The sequence below is a fragment of the Bombina bombina genome, chromosome 3, assembly GCF_027579735.1.
Source record: "Bombina bombina isolate aBomBom1 chromosome 3, aBomBom1.pri, whole genome shotgun sequence".
NCBI lineage: Eukaryota > Metazoa > Chordata > Amphibia > Anura > Bombinatoridae > Bombina > Bombina bombina.
This window is the reverse complement of record NC_069501.1, coordinates 961,218,755-961,238,008: the sequence shown is the minus strand read 5'-3', so window position 1 is coordinate 961,238,008 and position 19,254 is coordinate 961,218,755. Positions and strand designations below refer to the sequence as shown.

At 39.4% G+C, this 19,254-nt stretch overlaps 1 protein-coding gene across 1 annotated transcript in view; it reads left to right on the top strand.

The window, feature by feature from the left end:
- Window positions 1–18,562, top strand: part of HTR2A (5-hydroxytryptamine receptor 2A) — a 158,952-nt gene extending 140,390 nt beyond the window's left edge. Inside the window, exon 3 of the mRNA XM_053704946.1 lies at window positions 17,703–18,562. Coding sequence (XP_053560921.1) covers window positions 17,703–18,502 — 800 coding nt within the window. The 3' untranslated portion in view covers window positions 18,503–18,562. The remainder of the gene's footprint in view (window positions 1–17,702) is intronic.
- Window positions 18,563–19,254: the final 692 nt, after the last annotated feature.

Sequence of the window (19,254 nt, the reverse complement as noted above, 5' to 3'; positions counted from 1 at the left end):
CGGTCATTGTGTTTTTATTATATTTTATATGTATATCTGTTTTTAATCATTTTTATTGTACCATGGATCCATGCATTATTATGTTTATGTAATACTTGTTATTAAATTTTCTATGTGTATAACTCACATGTTAGATTAACCTTTGTTGACCTCCAACACACCAGTCCCTTATTTGGCAACACTGCCATACCATCCTTTTACCTTCCATTTGACCTGGCCTTAGACTTAGGCGCTCCTTACACTTTATCACAGTTCCTTAAATATAATTTAAATAAATCTAAATAAATATTCCTATCATGAAATAAATTATTCCTATTTAAAACTAAATACTTACCTATAAAATAAACCCTAAGCTAGCTACAATATAACTAATAGTTACATTGTAGCTAGCATAGGGTTTATTTTTATTTTACAGGCAAGTTTGTATTTATTTTAACTAGGCACAATAGTTATTAAATAGTTATTAACTATTTAATAACTTCCTAGTTAAAATAAATTCAAATATACATGTAAAATAAAACAAAACCTAAGTTACAATTACACCTAACACTACACTATAATTAAATAAATCCCCTAAACTAAATACAATTAAATACAATTATCTAAAGTACAAAAAAAACAAAACACTAAATTACAGAAAATAATAACCCAATTACAAGATTTTTAAACTAATTACACCTAATCTAATCCCCTAACAAAATAAAAAAGCCCCCCCAAAATAAAAAAAGCCCTACCCTATACTAAATTACAAATAGTCCTTTAAAGGGCCTTTTGCAGGGCATTGCCCCAAAGTAATCAGCTCTTTTACCTGTAAAAAAAATTACAAACCCCCCCTAACATTAAAACCCACCCCCCACACAACCAACCCTACTCTAAAACCCACCCAATACCCCCTTAAAAAACACTAACCCCTTGAAGATCACCTTACCATGAGAAGTCTTCACCCAACCGGGCCGAAGTCCACAACGAATCTGGCAGAAGTGGTCTTCCAGATGGGCAGAAGTGGTCCTATAGACGGGCATAAGTCTTCATCCAGACAACATCTTCTATCTTCAGCCATCCGGCGCGGAGCGGCTCCATCTTCAAGACATTCGACGCAGAGCATCCTCTTCTGACGACGTCTTCTTGTTGAATGAAGGTACCTTTAAGTGACGTCACCCAAGATAGCGTCCCTTCAATTCCGATTGGCTGATAGAATTCTATCAGCCAATCGGAATTAAGGTAGAAAAAATCCTATTCGCTGACGCAATCAGGGCTTTTTTGTTTTTATAGGGGTATAAGATTAGGTTTAATTTTTTTTATTTTGGATAATTTGGGGGGGTTTTTGTATCGTCAATTTTTTTTATTTTTCGTAATTTTAGTGTTTTTTGTAATGTTAGGTTTGTTTTTTTTCGTAGTGTTAGGACTTTTTAATTTTGTAATTTTTATTTTTTGTATATTTTATTTCACAGGTAAGTTTATTTATTTTATGGTAGTTATGTTGTAAGTTTAATTTAAAGTTAGGGGGGTGTTAGGTTTAGGGGTTAATAGTTTAATTTAGTTTGTCATCATGTGGGGGGTTGGCGGTTTAGGGGTTAATAGGTTTATTTAAGTAGTAGCAATGTGGGGGGTCGACAGTTTAGGGGTTAATAGTTTTTTTTTAGTAGTAGCAATGTGGGGGGTCAGCAGTTTAGTGGTTAATAGGTTTATTTTAGTAGTAGCGATGTGGGGGTCAGCGGTTTAGGGGTTAATAGGTTTATTTTAATAGTAGTGATGTGGGGGTTTGGTGGGTTTATGGGTTAATAGGTTTATTTTAGTAGTAGCGATATAGGGGGGTCAGTGGTTTAGGGGTTAATAGGATTATTTTAGTAGTAGCGATGTGGGGGTCTGCAATTTAGGGGTTTATAGGTTTATTTAGGTGTTAGCAATGTGGGTGGGTGGCATATTAGGGGTTAATAGGTTTATTTAGTGTTTGCAATGTCGGGGGTGGTGGTTTAGGGTTTAATAGCTTTATTTAGTGTTGCTGATGTCAGGGGGCTGCAGGTTAGGGGTATTTAAACTAGTGGTTTATATTAGGGTGTTAGATTTATAACAAACATGTCTCCATAGACATAAATGGGGATTGCGTTATAGCGATCGCCATTCCGCAAAAGTAGGTCTTAATTTTTTTTCTAGCACTTTTTCTCCATTGATGTCTATGGGGGAAAATGTGCACAAGCACGTCAAGTCAGGACTTGGCTTTTGTGTGGTATGGAGCTTAATGCACCATACCGCACAACAAAATAAGTTTTTTTAAAACTTGTAATGGCAGCACTATGGAAAGTGTGGTACTGCTAAATTTTTAGCGTTATTTACACACTGGGTTTAGCGCACAACTTGTAATCTAGATCGTTGTTAAGAAACCTGTCAGCATTTTAGTCAACTAATTTGGACAGTGGCTTCTGTAAGGTTTATTATAGAACATAAAGATGATGTGAAGTCAGAATTATCTCTAAGAGATAATCCTAAAGGTTTGTGGACTTCCCCAAACATACTTAGAGGGTCAGCATCCTAAAGAAAACTCAAGCTTATTATGACTATTATTACTAACAGCATTAGTAAAAGCCTGATCATGCTTACTAGTTCTATTTGAATCACATTTTGCATTAAATGCTCTATAACTTCTCACTCTAACAGATAATTTTTTAGTCCAATCCAAAAAATAGCAGCACCACCGCACTTCTAGTCATTAGTGCTGCTATTTTTGGTTTGTATTTATGTTAGAGGGGTTCATGCTGTACACCTTTAGCTTGCACACCATTGAAGATGTTATACCCAGGTGCTAGGACTTGTTTTGTGTCTAGATGATTTTTACAAAGTAGCTGACATAACAGGACACTCTGCTGATCTTGGGAGCCATAATACAAAATATAGTGCCTTTACCGTAGAGTTAAAACTGCAATAAAACATATATTCTTTTCTTTGCACAAAATAACAAGCCAAAGATTGTTAAAGGTACAAAAAAGGAAATATTAAGGCATACATACAGACCTCTTATCCCACACTTGCCACAAATAAAAGAAACATAAACCTTTTTTCCAATTGTATTCCATCTAAATAAGGACAGGGTTTATTGAAGAGTAAACACAGTATAGATAGCCAGCAAGGTGGAGAACCCAATCCTATCATATCTGCTTCTGAGACTCAGACACAGTCCACACACTCACTAAGAAATCCCAGGTTTATTCTTCTCAGATGTACATTTGTGTCTTTATGATGGGGTGAATTGCAAGACCATACAATGGATAGGACGTAGTTGCATGCCACATACCTATACTTATTAAGACAGGAGTGTGAGTGAAAACATTTCAGTCGGGTCTGTGAAGGATACAGTTTGTTTGTTCATTTTTTTTCTTAAAAAAACATTAAAATAAATATCAAAAGTTATGTGCTGCCAGTACAATTCTTTTTGCAGACACTTATCGTTTTTTAATAAGCATCAGACCTCACACCTCATTAATTCCCCTTTTCCTCTTTCTGACCACCATCTCCTCACTTGCAGCATCACAACACTCCCTACTTCTTTCCCACCAATAAACCCCTACACCAAATTCCACAGAAGCATTAAGTCATTAGATCCACAACATCACTCAAGCTTTGTCAAACCTCTGCTCTCTTCCATCTCCTTCTTTTCCTGCGCTGACCAATTTATCTGTCACTCAGTGGAGGCTCCTCCATATGTGCACTGTTGCACGTGAACCCCCAGGGGGCAGAGGAGGGGGAAAAATGAGCAGAAAAAAAAATGAGCATTTTTTTTTTTATGTATATTATTTTATATTGTATTTATTATATTTATTGTGCAGTGTGCAGTGTATACTATCAGTATCATGATCATGATGCCAGGCTGCCAGCTTAAGCTGCTTGCAATGCTATCATTTTGGTACCAGGTACATTTGAGTTTATTAGGCAGGAGGCAGGAGCTAGGACCGGGTGGACACTTCAGTGTGTGCTGACGTCCGTGACGTCACACACACCACAGCACCACAGCGCTCGTTGCACTGCTGCCTGAGGGGGCTGAGAGAGGCTGAGTCTGTGAGTCATAGATTGACAGTCAGGCTCCAGTCTCCACCCCCCACTCACACGTGCGGTAAGGAGCTCTATATGCCTGCACAGTGATAGCAAAGTATTCACTGTGCAGGTGTAGCTCCTCCCCAGCTTCATGCCTATAGAGGCATAATCGCACAGGCTGAACTGTGCGGTCGTTCAGCCTGTGCTCTGTCTCCTCCCCCAGCCTCTCGATCCGGACTGTGTGATAGGCTGAGAGGGCTCCCTGGCTCACGTGATGGTCCCCACGAGGCTCCTCCCGGCTCAACGGCGCGAAAATCTTTGTGGAGATAGCCGTTGAGCTGAGAGGAGGCGTTTTGCATAGCTCTGTTGTGCAAAAATCTGTTAGCAAAAAATGAATTTGTTTTGCTGCCTGCTGGCAGCCATCAACAGTCAACACAGTCATATTTGCTGCTGCTGAGCCTGAGCTGCAGTGTGCAAATAGCCTTAGGGCTCCTTAGGCTAATTAATAAATATAGGCTAATATAGACAGTGAGTGAGTTAGAGTTCAGTTAGCCATTATTACATTTAGCTTAACTTAGCAATAGAGTTTAGAACTTAACTTTAGATTCAGCTCTGTTGTGCAAAAATCTGTTAACTGAAAAAAACTATTTTTTTTTGCTGCCTGCAGTGTGCAAATAGCCTTAGGCTAATAATAGACAGTGAGTGAGTTAGTTAGAGTTAGCCATTATTACATTTAGCTTAGCTTAGCTTAGCAATAGAGTTTAGAACTTAACTTTAGATTCACAGTCACTAACTACTAGTATTCTATTATCTATCTAGTAGAACATAGTTACTAATTAAATTTTATACTACTATATTATATTAGTTCAGTAAGTTGTTTGACAGTTTGTGGGCAGATATTTTAATGATTTTTGCTGCAGGCCTGCAGTTTTTTATATAGAGTAACTGAGTAAGTTGAGTCTTGAACTACTAGTGTTGAAAAAAAAATCTTTTTTTTTTCTACTTGTAATTTAAACAACAGATACAGTCTGAGTCTGAGATTGCTTTTTATATAGAGTAACTTGAGTTGAGTCTTGAACTTGAACTAGTGTTAAAAAATACATTTATTTTTCTACTTGTAATTTAAACAACAGACACAGTCGGAGTCTGAGATTAGCAAGTTTAGGAGTATACTGGACTTTTAGGGAGTTCTTTAACAATTTAGTTCAACTTCTAGTTGATATTTTCTAATAGCTGCAGAGCAGCAGAGCTACCTACCTACAAGTTATATATTAGATAACAACCGCCAAACTATTTAAACTATTACTTCAAGTTGAGTTGTATATTTTCTAACAGCTGCAGAGTGACCTACCTACAAGTTATATATATAATATTAGATAGCAACCACCAAAATATTAAACTATTACTTCAAGTTGAGTTGTATATTTTATAACAGCTGCAGAGCTACCTACCTTCAAGTTATATATATAATATTAGATAACAACCGCCAAAATATTAAACTATTACTTCAAGTTGAGTTGTATATTTTATAACAGCTGCAGAGCTACCTACCTGCTACCTACAAGTTATATATTACATAAAAACCGCCAAAATATTAAACTATTACTTCAAGTTGAGTTGTATATTTTATAACAGCTGCAGAACTACCTACCTACAAGTTATATATATAATATTAGATAACAACTGCCAAAATATTAAACTATTACTTCAAGTTGAGTTATATATTTTCTAACAGCTGCAGACTTTCGCAAAGGGGTGTGGCTTTTAAAAATGGGTGTGGCTTGTTAAAAGGGGCGTGGTTTTTAAAAAGGGTCATGTTTTTCAAAGGGGCGTGGCTTTCTAAAAGGGGCAGGGTCTTGTGCACCCCCATTCTAAAACTTCACCAGCCGCCACTGCTGTCACTACAACTCCACTCTTACATTGGTCCTTGACAGTCTGGCCTTTCCTACAATAGCTGCAAAATCATGCACTCATCCTTAGTACTGGCTTACTCTTCTGTCACACTACCTATGCAGATGTACTTGCACTTCTGAGTCTTCTGGAGTGTTCAGCTGGCTTACTTCACTACAAATTCATCTATCACTTCTACTATTCTACATTTAGGATTGTTTCTCTACTCTTGTATTGACTATATAACTCCTGTGCCCCTGTTACTGAGGATTAAGTTTCTGCCTTTATATTATCCTCCCACATCACTACGTGCCCCAATTCCATCTCCACACACCTACTGAGCTCCCTCTCTCCTGTTCTTACTTCTATCCTTACACTTATCTTGAATCTCTCCCTCAGCACTGGTGTATTTTCCTCATCCCTTAAACACACACTAGTCATACCTATCCTCAAAATACTTTCTATCGATCAAACCTCCCCATAAAAACTACAATCATAAGGTTACTAATGACTTACTAAGGAAAAGATACTATGGCGCTTACCAGCTCTTATTGCGAAATCACAGCAGCGTTTCTTCAGCGAGTGCATACATAAGTAGTTGCCCCTGATCCTGTAGTAAGGGTGCCTAGCAGACAGCATTCTCGTTACCTTGCTAATAGAAACAAGTTTGCGGCATCACCTGATCGCAGTGATACAAACTAGCGCTTAAAAAATTCAATTTATTGAAAAGAAGTTGCAGCATAAAAACCGAAAGTCCGTAGGCTACACAACATGAAAGGAGAATCCAGATATACAGGAAACAGACATGTATTCATGCGGGTCCACCGCACTTTTTCACTGCTATGCTCAGCATATCTAGACCACACTATTTAAAGGCATATACTTAATTAAAAACACTTGTGTACATTAACTCCTACATGTCATTTTACTTTACATCTACTATAAACACATAGTGAAAGCAGAGCATATATACCATAAATACATTGAAATAGAGGCTACCAACAATATAATGAATAGATAATTAGGTGAGTTATATTTCTATAAAGTATAAATTACAATTTAGCACATTAAACCTTAAAGGGACAGTATACTGTAAAATAGTTTTTCCCTTAATGTGTTTACAATTGCTTTTTTTACCAACTGCAGAGTAAAAAATGTATGAAAATTAGCTTTTTAAGGTTTATTTCTGTATATTAAAGCTATGATTTTGTGTTTTGAAGCCACAACCTAATAAAATGGGTTGAGCTTGTAGGTATAATCAGATCTCATTACTGTATCACATTGGGCACATATACCTGCTTCTTTATCTTATATCTGTCCTTAAAACAATCACCAATACTTTGAGAGAACAATGGAAAATCAACATTTTATTACCTTATCTCTGCTTTATCACACTGGGAGTGTAATTTCTTCTGCTGGCTGTGTTTACAAAGCTTATCTATAGCTGGTACGCACGGCCACAAACTTTCAGAATAGGTGGGGATACCACATGCTAAATTAACAATTTCAAATGCCAATATAAGGGTAAAGGAGCTACTTGTAAACAATTTAATACACTCCAGCAGGTAAAGTGGATCATTGGGAACAAATTAAAGGGGAGAAAATTTTTGAGTAAACTGTCCCTTTAACATTTAAAATAAATACATTTACATCTGACTCCATATTGATACCTAAGGGATGCCTAGTGTGAAAATTGCGCTTCTTTATAGTTTATTTAGAAAGAATTTTATTTGATTTCAAGAATTAGAAATAACATTGGGGGGACTCGCAGGTCCCCTACACAAACATCAAGTTTCAATATTCAGCAAGGTTACGGACCAAGAGGTCCTAATAGAAATATATCATATACAAAGTAACAAAAAACAAGTTGATCACCACAAGTGTAAAGTTAGATGTAATAGTCAGATTGGACAATGATGGCAGACCAATGGATAGTCAATACAACACCTTATTTGAGGTGTATGAGGTACATAGTGGAAGAGGAGAGGGGGGTAGGGATACCAACTGAATAGGGGCAACATCCGTGAAGCGGGTTATATGAGTTGCCTATTGGGAAGTGTGTGATGAATCTTGTGTCGTGGCAGATGGGCTCCATGAGGTTTCATATTTGTCTTTCCAATCAGTCTATATAATTTCAAACAGATCAGATTTGTTTAAGTCAAGGTATATGGCCTTTTCCATATTGTATAGGAAAGCCATTGTGTTCACAATATCACCCAACTTGGGGGGGGGGGGAATCCCTTTTCCAGGCTCTAGCTAAGTTAGTTTTAATAGAAGCCAACAGGTATACACTAAAAATGCTTTGGTGTTTGGGTAAATCGTGGAGGTCTAAGTGTAGTGGCTGGGCCAGCGTATACTCTGATTCCAAGGTCAATAAGGGTGCGAAGTCCCATTTCCCAAAGGGGTTTGATTTTGGGGCACTCCCACCAAATATGGAGCATGTTGCCCTGGAGGCCACAATTCCTCCAGCAGAGGGGTGAAACTCCTGAGTACATCTTAGACAAATGAGTGGGGACCAGGTACCACTGAGAGATAACCTTATAGTAAGTTTCAAACATTGTGACACAGTGAAGGGTTTCTTTTGTCAGAAGGAAGGCCTTTTGCCATGAGTCTACAGAAATTTGGGAATGTAAAAGAGTCTCCCACCTTGTCAGATGTGGGGCAATTTCAGGCGGCAATGTTCCGTCTAGCAATCTATAGTGAACCGATAATGGTTTAACAAGTCTGCGTCCCCCTCGCCAGATAGATTCCCAAGGGGTGGGGTGCTGAGAGGAGGAAGGGAGGAAACCCCAGCTTTTAAAGAAGCTTTTAACCCTGAGTGCTTCAAAGAAAAGGAGTGGAGGAATATCTACGTGAGGCTCCATGTGCGCTAAGTCTAAGAATCCATCTGGCTGTGAAGCCGAAAAGAAGTCCGAGACCTGTTTAATCCCTAACCGGGCCCAGATGTTAGGATGAGTTTCTGCCAGCTCTGTGAAGAGGCCAGCTACTGAAGTGATAGGAGAGGGATGAGGGGCAATTAGTTGGCGATGTCGAACCTTGTCCCAGACAGACAAGCATTCTAAGATAACCATATTACTGATACCTAGAGTTCTGCGACTATGTGGCGGAGTCCAGATTACATCTTTTGGAAGGACATTTTGGGGCAATGAGGCCTGCTCAATCTCCCGCCATCTTTCGCGAGACTGGAGTACTCCCCCTTGGGAGTAGTATTTTACCACTGAGGAAGATGCTAGACCTCCCAAATGGAGGGGAATAGGGAATTGTAGGGTTTTGTGGGCAATTCAGGGAGTCTTGCCCTGCCAGATAAACTTCGTTATCTCACTCTGAAATTGTGATAAAAGATGCACGGGAACTCTGATTGGGAGGCAGCGGAAAAGGTAGGTAAGTTTAGGGAGAAAATACATTTTGAGGAAGGCGATACGCCCCATCCAAGAAATAGATTTGTGATCCCAGGTATTTTTTAGATTACGCAGTTCTGCCAGCAAGGGAAGATAATTATCTTTTACCATTTGTGTAGCACTATTGGATATCTTCACTCCCAAATGAGTAACCTGCTCTTGCATCAATTTAAAATTAAATTGGTCCTTTAGGTTAAGGATATAGTCTTGTGGGTATCCCCACCAATAAATTTCTGTCTTTAGAACATTGAGTTTATAGAATGAGAGGTCCCCAAAGGTCTTCAAGACATCCAATAGTCTAGGAATAGCTCTACCTGGGTCAGCAGTGAAAATGGTAAAACATCCGCAAACAGCGCAATTTTTTGCAATGTACCTGAGAGCCTAATCCCCGGCATTGACGCATCTGCCTGAATGTGAGCAGCCAAAGGCTCGACCGCTAGAGCGAACAGCAGGGGGGACAGAGGACACCCCTGCCTAGTGCCTTTTAAAATGCGAAATGGATTCGATTGAAAGCCAAGTCCTCGGACAATAGCAGTCAGGGTGGAATATAGAGCTTGGACAGCCTTTCAGGTTGCATAGGGGAAATTAAAAGCTCTGAGGGTTTACCATAAGTAGGTCCAGCGTACCCAGTCAAACGTCTTCTCGGCATCCAAGGAGATAACCGAGAAAGGCTTGTTCATCCTAGTAGATTCGCATACGATGTTAATGAGACGCCTCGTGTTATCTGGTCCCTCGGGATTGTGGATAAAACCCACCTGGTCAGGGCCAATTAAACTCGGTAAAAGCTTACCAATGCGGTTAGCTAAAATTTTAGAACAGATTTTAACGTTGACATTAATCAAGGAAATTGGCCTGTAGCTCGCACAGAGAGAGGGATCTTTATCAGGTTTGGGCAAGGTGATTATGGCTGCTTTCAGAAATTCTTCCCCTAGAGTGCCATCTTTACTCGCTAAATCAAAGAACCTTAGCAGATATGGAGAGAGTTTGTGGTTGTATATCTTGTAAGACTGGGCAGGGAATCCATCTGGCCCGGGGGCCATAAAGGGTTTAAGGTTTTTTATTGTGTGCTTGATTTCTATTAGGGACAATGGGGCTGTAAGTGATTCTTGCTGTTCTGTTGTGAGTGTGGGAGGTTCACAGAGGACAAAAATAGTTTGATATCTTGGGGGGAGGTGGGGGTTGGGTTCTCCACTTTTTCTATGTTATATAATTTAGAATAGAAATCAGCAAAGCATTCTCCTATTAGGGAGGGCTTCTTGTGTGTTTTGCCATTGTGCTGAATTTGGGATATGCGGGAAGTACTGTATTTATACCTAAGTCTGTTCGCAAGCATGGTGTCAGCTCTGTTTCCCTTGTGAAAAAAGAGTTGCTTTAATTTGCTAAGATTATGCTGGGTGCTGCGTAGTTCTAAGAGTTTAATGTGTTCCTTGACTATAGAAATTTGCACCGAGATATCCTCTCTAATGGAGGAGCGATTAGTGGATTATAAAGACCTAAGCTTAGTGTGTGCCTGCGCGAGAGTAAGACCCGCTAGCTTTCTCAAGTGGCTCTGTTTGCGAATAATAAGTCCCCTGACCATCGCTTTAATAGCACTCCAAAGGATGTCGTCTGAGGTCTGCCCATTTTCATTTTGCCCAAGTAGTTCAGTCAAGTCTCATCTTAGTTCTTCCCTAAATGGGATGTCTGCTAGTATATGCCTTGGGAGGCACCAGTTGGTTTTAGGTGGCGGGTTGTCAGAGGGGTATAAGTCTGCCGTGACTAAGTCATGATCAGACTAGGAACTGAGAGAAATATCAGCTCGGGAAATTGAATCTAGGGTCCCTACCTGGCAAAAGATGTAGTCCAACCGGGAATTTGCTCTGTGTGGGTGTGAGTAGTGAGTGTAATCTCTTTCTCTAGAGTGCAGTAGTCTCCAGATCTCAAAATAGCCATAGTGTATCATTGTGGGCCAAATTGAGTGGAGGTGTGGGTCGCCTGAGAGTGCCTTTTACCTACACTCAAAGTTGTACGGTCCAACTTAGAGTCCCATGTCATGTTAAAGTCACCAGTGATCAGAACCCTCCCTTGTTTATATTTGTCAATTGTTTGGAGGATTTTACGGAGACATGTAGGCTGTCGGGAGTTAGGTAAATATATGGAGACCAGTGTATGGAGTACATGGTCTAATCTGCAGACCAAAATGGTGTATCTAGCCTGAGGGTCTATGAATGCTTGTATCTGTTCATATACAACTCTACTATGTAGTAATATGGCTGTGCCTCTAGCCTTCTTAAAGAAGGGGGAGTGTTCTAGAACCCTATATGAGTGAGATTGAAAGTATTGAGGGGAGCCCACCTGCCAATGAGTCTCCTGCAGGAATACTACAACCGGATTGTGGAATTTGAGTTTGCGAGTCAGGAGGCTCCTCTTGAAAGGAGAGTTAAGGCCCCTTACATTGTGGGTGAGAACTCTTAGGCGATTTGTCATCTTTGGGAGTATGTGTGGTATAGGGAGGGGGAGGGAGGAAGGTGAGGTAGAGATGGGGAGGGAGGGCTAAATTAGGTTTTAAATTCTTAGGTGTTGTATTTGGAAATGAGGTGAAAGTAGTCCACCTGGTTAAAACCCTAGCATGGGCTACCTGTATGTGGGGGGGGGGCGGGAGAGGAGTGCTAGGAGAGAGGGCCGAAGTCTCCCGCCCCTCTCAATGTGCAGAGAGGACAGATCATGTAATTATCTATTCGGAATAGTGAACCTGATAATTAAGTTAAATAAAGCATATGAACGTAAACAACAACAGTAAATAATAATGCAATATATCCACCCAGAAGGTAGTGTAAACAGCAACAACAACAGAAAGTAACAATGCAATACATCTACCATCTAGGTAGTTGAATTAGTATCCCACCTTTACAATTAAAGGCAATTGACCTGCGCCGGATTGGTCCCATAATGCAACTTTAAGCAAACTTAATCTCTAACAATGTAAATGTAAACATAGTCAGGTTTAACAAAAATAATGGGGACCCTACACGGTCATTCTTAATTTGGGTACCTCTAATTCTTCAAAACCTCCTTCCAAGTCCAGCCATGATGAAGAGGTATGATGGTGGGAAATACAATTGTCGACCATTGGTGCCTCACTTTCACGGAGAGGGAACATGGGGGCCCTGAGAGTCCTGTATCTGCTGTGTTTTCTGTCTCTTGGGTTGTTGGTCTTTGACAGACCATTCAGGTGCTGTGGCTCTCAATTTTTCCTTGCCAGGAGTAGGTTCCAATGGGTTGACATTTGTGAGTCCCCATTGTGCAAGTAATGCGGTGCCCTGGGCCAGTGAGGACACTGTATATGTCTGGTTGTCCCTTGAGATAAACAACTTGGTCAGGTAGCCCCATCTGTATTTTATGCCCGCTTTTCTGAGGGCCATTGTGACTGGCTGGTATTGTCTTCTATATTGTAAAGTGTGGGCCGACAGATCCGGTAGTAGTTGAATAGCTTGGAATTTCTCTGACACTTGAGGTTTGCGAAAGGCAGCCTGCATCAATTTGTCTTTGAAGAGAAAGCTATGAAAACAGACTATAACGTCTCTTGGCTTCTCCTGTGAGACTGATCTTGGGTGCAGAGCTCTATGTGCTCTTTACATAGTAGTGGTTAAACCCTCGGTAGAGCCCAGTAAACCATCAAAGAGCTCCAAAAGAAAACCCTAGCACACACCCTGCGGGATTAAAAAGTTGGGTTAGGCAGCATGAATAATACTACAATTGGGATGTTACCCAACATACAGATAGGCTGGTGCAGAAGCCAGAATGCAAAGAGGATGGCACAAAAGTCCAAAGTGGCCAACTGAGGGGCTACCTATGCAGAGAGAATACACTACACTTTATCAGGCATCTGTGGGGCTCACAATACAAACTGAGCCTATGGCATATAATGAAATGACAGACGCTGCTAGCACATACCCTGCGGGAACAAGAGATAAGGTTAGGCCACAAAAAATAACACTACAATTGGGATGATACCCAAAATACAAATAGGCTGACGCAGCAGCCAAAATGCACAGCGGATGACACAAATATCCAGAGTGGCCAACTGAGGGACTGCCTGTAAAAGTTCCTCATAGGTGTGACTGTGGGTGGCAGCTGGAGGAAGAGGGGGGAGAAATATCCCCGGAAAGGGCCAGAAGGTAAGGAGCCAGGGAACATGCAACTCCAGAGATCAGAATAGGCAGCCCTGTGATCTCCAAGAAAGACACAGTCAAATTAATGTTAGCAGAATTTGAAGGCTTTTCCTGTGTGAATTGTATCAGGCCAGGGCAGAGTCCTACTAGAGGGTAGATGAGGATGTTATAATAGGAAAAGAAAACTGGAAAAGTAGGAGGCTATCTAGAATGTGCCAGCCCCAGCAACTTCACTACATGCAGCAAGCTTATAATATGCAGCAGTCCCACGTTAATGTATAATGTCTGGCAAGGGTAATGATACACAGTGGCAACCTCCTAATTTTACCCCTAAGCTTGCCTCCAAATAGCTCTTAATCCAAATGTGGGGAATGAACTTGAGGTTTATAAGTAGGGTGGAAATAAAGGCTGAGAGGAAACAGTGTTTACATTAGTAAGTCTCACCAGGAGCTCCTGCTCCACTGCTCCTCTGGCGCAGGACTGATCTCAGCTTTATATGCTAAAGGACCTCCGCAGGGAACCGGGCAGCAACCGTCTGTAAGATAGGCTTCCCAGATTACTCCGTGAAACTTATGTGCTGTATGCATTTAATTCGATATCCAGAAATTGTATGTTACAATGATGATGGTCACAAGTACATTTTAAAATGGATTTGTTATTATTAATATACTCCATAATGGATAAGACAGTATCTTCCTCTCCATCCCAAACCAGCAGCAGATCGTCTATATATCGTCCATAATAAATTATGTGTGTCCTAAATGGGTTATTACCACCATAGATGTGGAACATCTCCCACCATCCCATAAAGCGATTGGCGTATGAGCTGTCCCACGCCTCTGGAGGTAACAACATCCCAAACAAAAAATAATTATGAGTTAAAAGAAACTCTATGGCAATAATCAAAAACTGTTTCACATCACCAGAATAATTAGAAAAATTATCTAGAAAAAAACAAATAGAGTCCAATCCCTGCTGGTTTGGAATGAAGGTGTAGAGAGAGGTCTATAGTGACAAATCTATAGGTATTGTCCCATTTGATGTCCTGAATTACTCTCAACACCTGTGTACAATCCCTTAGGTAACTCATAAGAGTTAACCAGGGGCTGTAAGAAGGAGTCTACCAATTCTGACAATGGTTCCAATAGTGATCCCATCCCGGAAATAATCGGTCGTCTGATGGGTTTTGTCTGTTCTTATGCAGTTTTGGCAAAAAATTTAAAAAATGAGGTAGGAGTACTTGGTAACAGTGTATCAATCATAGATGCAGAGATGACGCCCATCTGTTGTCAGTATGTCTTTCAATATGGATTTGTAGTTGTTGGTGGGATTAAAGTTTAATTTAAAATAAACCTCCTTTTCATTTAATTGTCTTAAAGCCTCAGACACATAATAATCCCTATCCATAACAGCAACATTTTTACCTTTGTCTAACTCCTTAATGACAATAAGGCCCATTTATCAAGCTCCGTATGGAGCTTGTGGGCCCGTGTTTCTGGTGAGTCTTTAGACCGCTGCTCCATAACCCTGTCCGCCTGCTCTGAGGGGGTGTCGATCAGGTTGATTGACACCCCCTGCTGGCGGCCCATTGGCCGTGAATCTGCAGGGGGCGGCGTTGCACCAGCAGCTCTTGTGAGCTGCTGGTGCAATTCTGAATGTTAGATCAGGTCCACAAGACCTTTAATAAATAGGCCTCAATGTCTGGAGTGGATCCCAGTGACTTCAAAGCTTGATTTTGTTCAAGTGTAAGATTAGAGAGTGCTATTTCTTCATGTGAATCAGGGTCAGAGGTTTCAACATTATACTCCATTTCAGCGAACTGTACACTCTTACACCTAGATTACAAGTTTTGCGTTCGTGTTTTAACGCTGAAAAAATGGCCATTTCAGTGTTAAAACAGCAACGCAGCCATTATGAGTCTTGTCGGTATAGCTGTACTGCAAGCCTTTTAGCCTGTAACACAACGGCAGTCCCGCACTTGAAAAAGTGACGTTTTTGCATGGGATTTCCATAGCGCTGGCATTACAAATTTTTGCAGTGAGGCTAAAAAGCTTGCATTACAGCCTATACCGACACAATCCATTTCGCAATCTGAGACCAGTAGTTATGAGTTTTACGCAACAAAACTGCAACAGTTTAGTTATGAGTTTTGTGTAACAAAGTACACTAACACCCATAAACTACCTATTAACCCCTAAACCGAGGCCCTCCCGCATCGAGAACACTATTTTAAAGTTATTAACCCCTAATCTGCAACTCCTGACATTGCCGCCACTGATACAATTTATCAACCCCTATCCCGCCCCTCCTGGACATCACTGTCATTAAATAAAGTTATTAACCCCTAAACCTCTGTCCTCCCACATCACTTCCACTAAATAAACTTATTAACCCCTAAAGCGCCAGCCAGTGTAATTTTGGCACACTTTGTTTCAAGTTCTCTACATTTCATCAAATTTCTAACATATAACCCGGGTTATGAAATATATTGGAACTTTGGTGTTTGATTGATATATTACATCCTTGGGATCTGTGGCTGGAAGAAGTTTTGGATACCCACCACATTGCCCACCTATCCCTGCATGCACAGCACTAAGTGCAGGGCTCATCCGTGAGGACCTATACCACAGCGGTCGGAAGCAGCGTAGGAACCGGCCTTTTTTCCTAACCGGAACATCTTTTGGTGATGTCAGATGCCGAAAATCTTCAGTCGGACCCGCTCGAGGAGAAATACCGAGCGAGTGGTATAACTTCATCCCATTAAGAAGGTTTTGGGTAACGTACTCTCTATATATGTAAGGAATACAGTACTACTTATGCCAAAGAGAGTGATAATCTATACCAACTAATAAAGAAAGATTTATTACTTGAAGGACAAGAGGTATATGTTTAATCCTCCTTATAAACGTTCATTTGGTATTGGCAGCTTGGTGGTTATAATTTAATTTCCACGGAAACTATATCATCTATAAAAGACTAATTTTCATCTCTGAGTGAGAATAACCAACAGCATTAATAACATTTTTCATCGATAAATAGAGACTTTGTTTCTTTTTGTGGCAATCATAGTCACTATTAGAAGTATACGCTATTAAGCGATTTCCATACAGTTCTTTTTGCCTCTCACAATAGGATGCTTTGTTTTTAGAAGTGTATATCCTTGGTTTAATTTTAATTTGTATATATGATATATTAACTATTTAAGCAGTATAAAATTCTGTGTTGTGAATTTTACATTTACCCTAGGGAGACGTCCCTCTTTATAAATTTAATAGTTGTATACACGTTTTAATAAATATTGATATGTTTAAAAATGTTTAGTGTTGATATCTTTGGCTTCCAGCGCCTCCCTTTAACCTACTTTTCCTTCTATTCTATTTTATGGTTATGACAACATATCTGTGAATTAGTGAATTATATAAATGGTTAAATAACATGATGTAAGATCTATAAATGTTTGTGTTTATCAACTGATTACATATTGTGTTTGTGATTGCATTTATCTATGTATCTATAAAAGTTTGGGTGTGGGAATACATTTGAAGCCTAAGCAATATCACATTCAGTTTGAAACAAGAATGTGAAAACATAAACTGAAAAGCTAGGAAACAAAATATATTCATGAACATTAAGCTAGAATCTAAAAAACAAATTAACATTGAATGCCAAACATTCATCATGCCTTAGACCTCTCTATACTGTTCTAACAAAAGGCACAATCTTCCATCACGCAGAAAGCCACTTACATATTATACGGCCTTAGAGATCAAAGGAACCATACATGTTTCTGACTCATTGCTTTATTAGTTTTAGTTCTCATCTCTCTAATTGCTGTTCTGCAACAGTTGTATATTCTAGTGTCTATCACTGTGATATAGGCACCACACGCTTCTCTTCAATATATCTCATACTGTAAAAAAAAACTATTACATCTGCACATATTTTATGGCAAACTGTGGATTACGTTCTGAGGCATATTTATGTAGGATGAAGTGTAATGATCCCACCCACATAGCAATATTTCAACAGCAGATGCAGTAGACAGGAATTCTTTTGCCTGGCAATAAACTAAACTGTTTTATGATTCTATGTCTGCATACAACAATATACAATTCCTGTTTGCTTTTACATCCATTTGTTTAGTATTTAATTCAAAGAAAACTTGTAATTGTTTGTTATATATGGTTTGTGTAATGTTTGTGATATTGTATCTAATACAAATACTGCTCTCTTTCAGGGGTTTCAATGCCGGTGCCTGTGTTTGGACTACAGGATTACAGCAAAGTGTTCGACAGAGAAAACTGCTCTTTAGCAGATGAGAATTTTATCATCATTGGTTCATTTGTAGCATTTTTTATACCATTAGTTATCATGCTGGTCACCTACTTTTTAACTATTAGATCGCTACAAAAAGAAGCTACCTTATGTTTTAACAACCTTGGGGCAAAAAGCAAACTTGCTTTATTCAGCTTCCTCCCTCAAAGTTCAATTTCTTCAGAAAAACTATTTCAACGTTCTTTGCAGAAGGAACTTGCTCCTTTTGGAAGAAAAACTATGCAGTCCATCAGCAATGAACAAAAAGCCTCAAAGGTCTTGGGAATTGTGTTTTTCCTTTTTGTTATTATGTGGTGTCCATTTTTCATTACTAACGTGTTGGCAGTGTTTTGCAAAGAGTCATGTAATGAGCATATCATTGGGGAATTGTTGAAAGTTTTTGTTTGGATTGGTTATTTATCTTCAGCCGTCAACCCTCTGGTATACACACTGTTCAATCAGACCTACCGCTCAGCATTTGCACGTTACATCCAATGTCGATACAGGGAAGAAAAAAAGCCTTTACAATTAATTTTGGTGAACACTATCCCTGCGTTGGCCTACAACTCCGGCCAGCTGCAACTTGCACAAATGAAAAATTTAAAGAAAGAACCAAAAAAGAAGACAAATGACTATTCCTTGGTTACAATAGGGATACAATCTTTAGATAAAGCAGCTAAGACTGGGGTAGGAACACTTAATGAAAATGTCAGTTGTTTGTGAATAGTGCACTGCAGGGCAAGAAGAAACAATCAAAAGAACTAACTAGGCAAATAAACAATAAACAGCACAGCCAGACCACAGAGAGACAACCTTTTCACAGCAAATGTAGAAAAAAGTTGCAATTGTAGTGCCAAAGTTAATATGCACTTAGCTTAGTCCCAATAGACTCTGTCCTGTAAGGTTTAAGTCAATAGATGTCAGTTCAGTCACGTCTTGCGATAATATCCGCCGTATAAATCCTGCTGTATACAGAGCAGCTGATTGTTCACGAGGCTCCACCAGTGTGCGGTCTCGAAGAAGATAGCTTTTACAGATGTCTTTCTCTCCAATTTTACAATCAAAAGAACTTGCTCAAGACAATAAACTTTTAACAAAATAACTAGATATTTGAATATTAAAGAAAGCTAGGGTGGAACTTTCATTACCATAAATGTATCAATATCATTAATATTACATGTATATTACAAATATTGGAAAAAAAATCAAGTTTCTATGGTTTGGGATGAATCCGATACATGTTACTTTCCTGACAACAACTTACAGTTTTGAGCTGTGAATGAGCACTTTATGAAGTTACCTGTAGTCGGTATTAAGGGTATCCAACCATTAATGTGGTTATGTGAATCATTTGGAAATTGTGCTTTTATGGGGATTTCTTAAATATCATCAAGGAATGTCATTGGACTGCTGAGTTGCTATTTGTGTATAACAAAGATAACCTAAAAATGAAAACTGAATGTAACAGTATTACT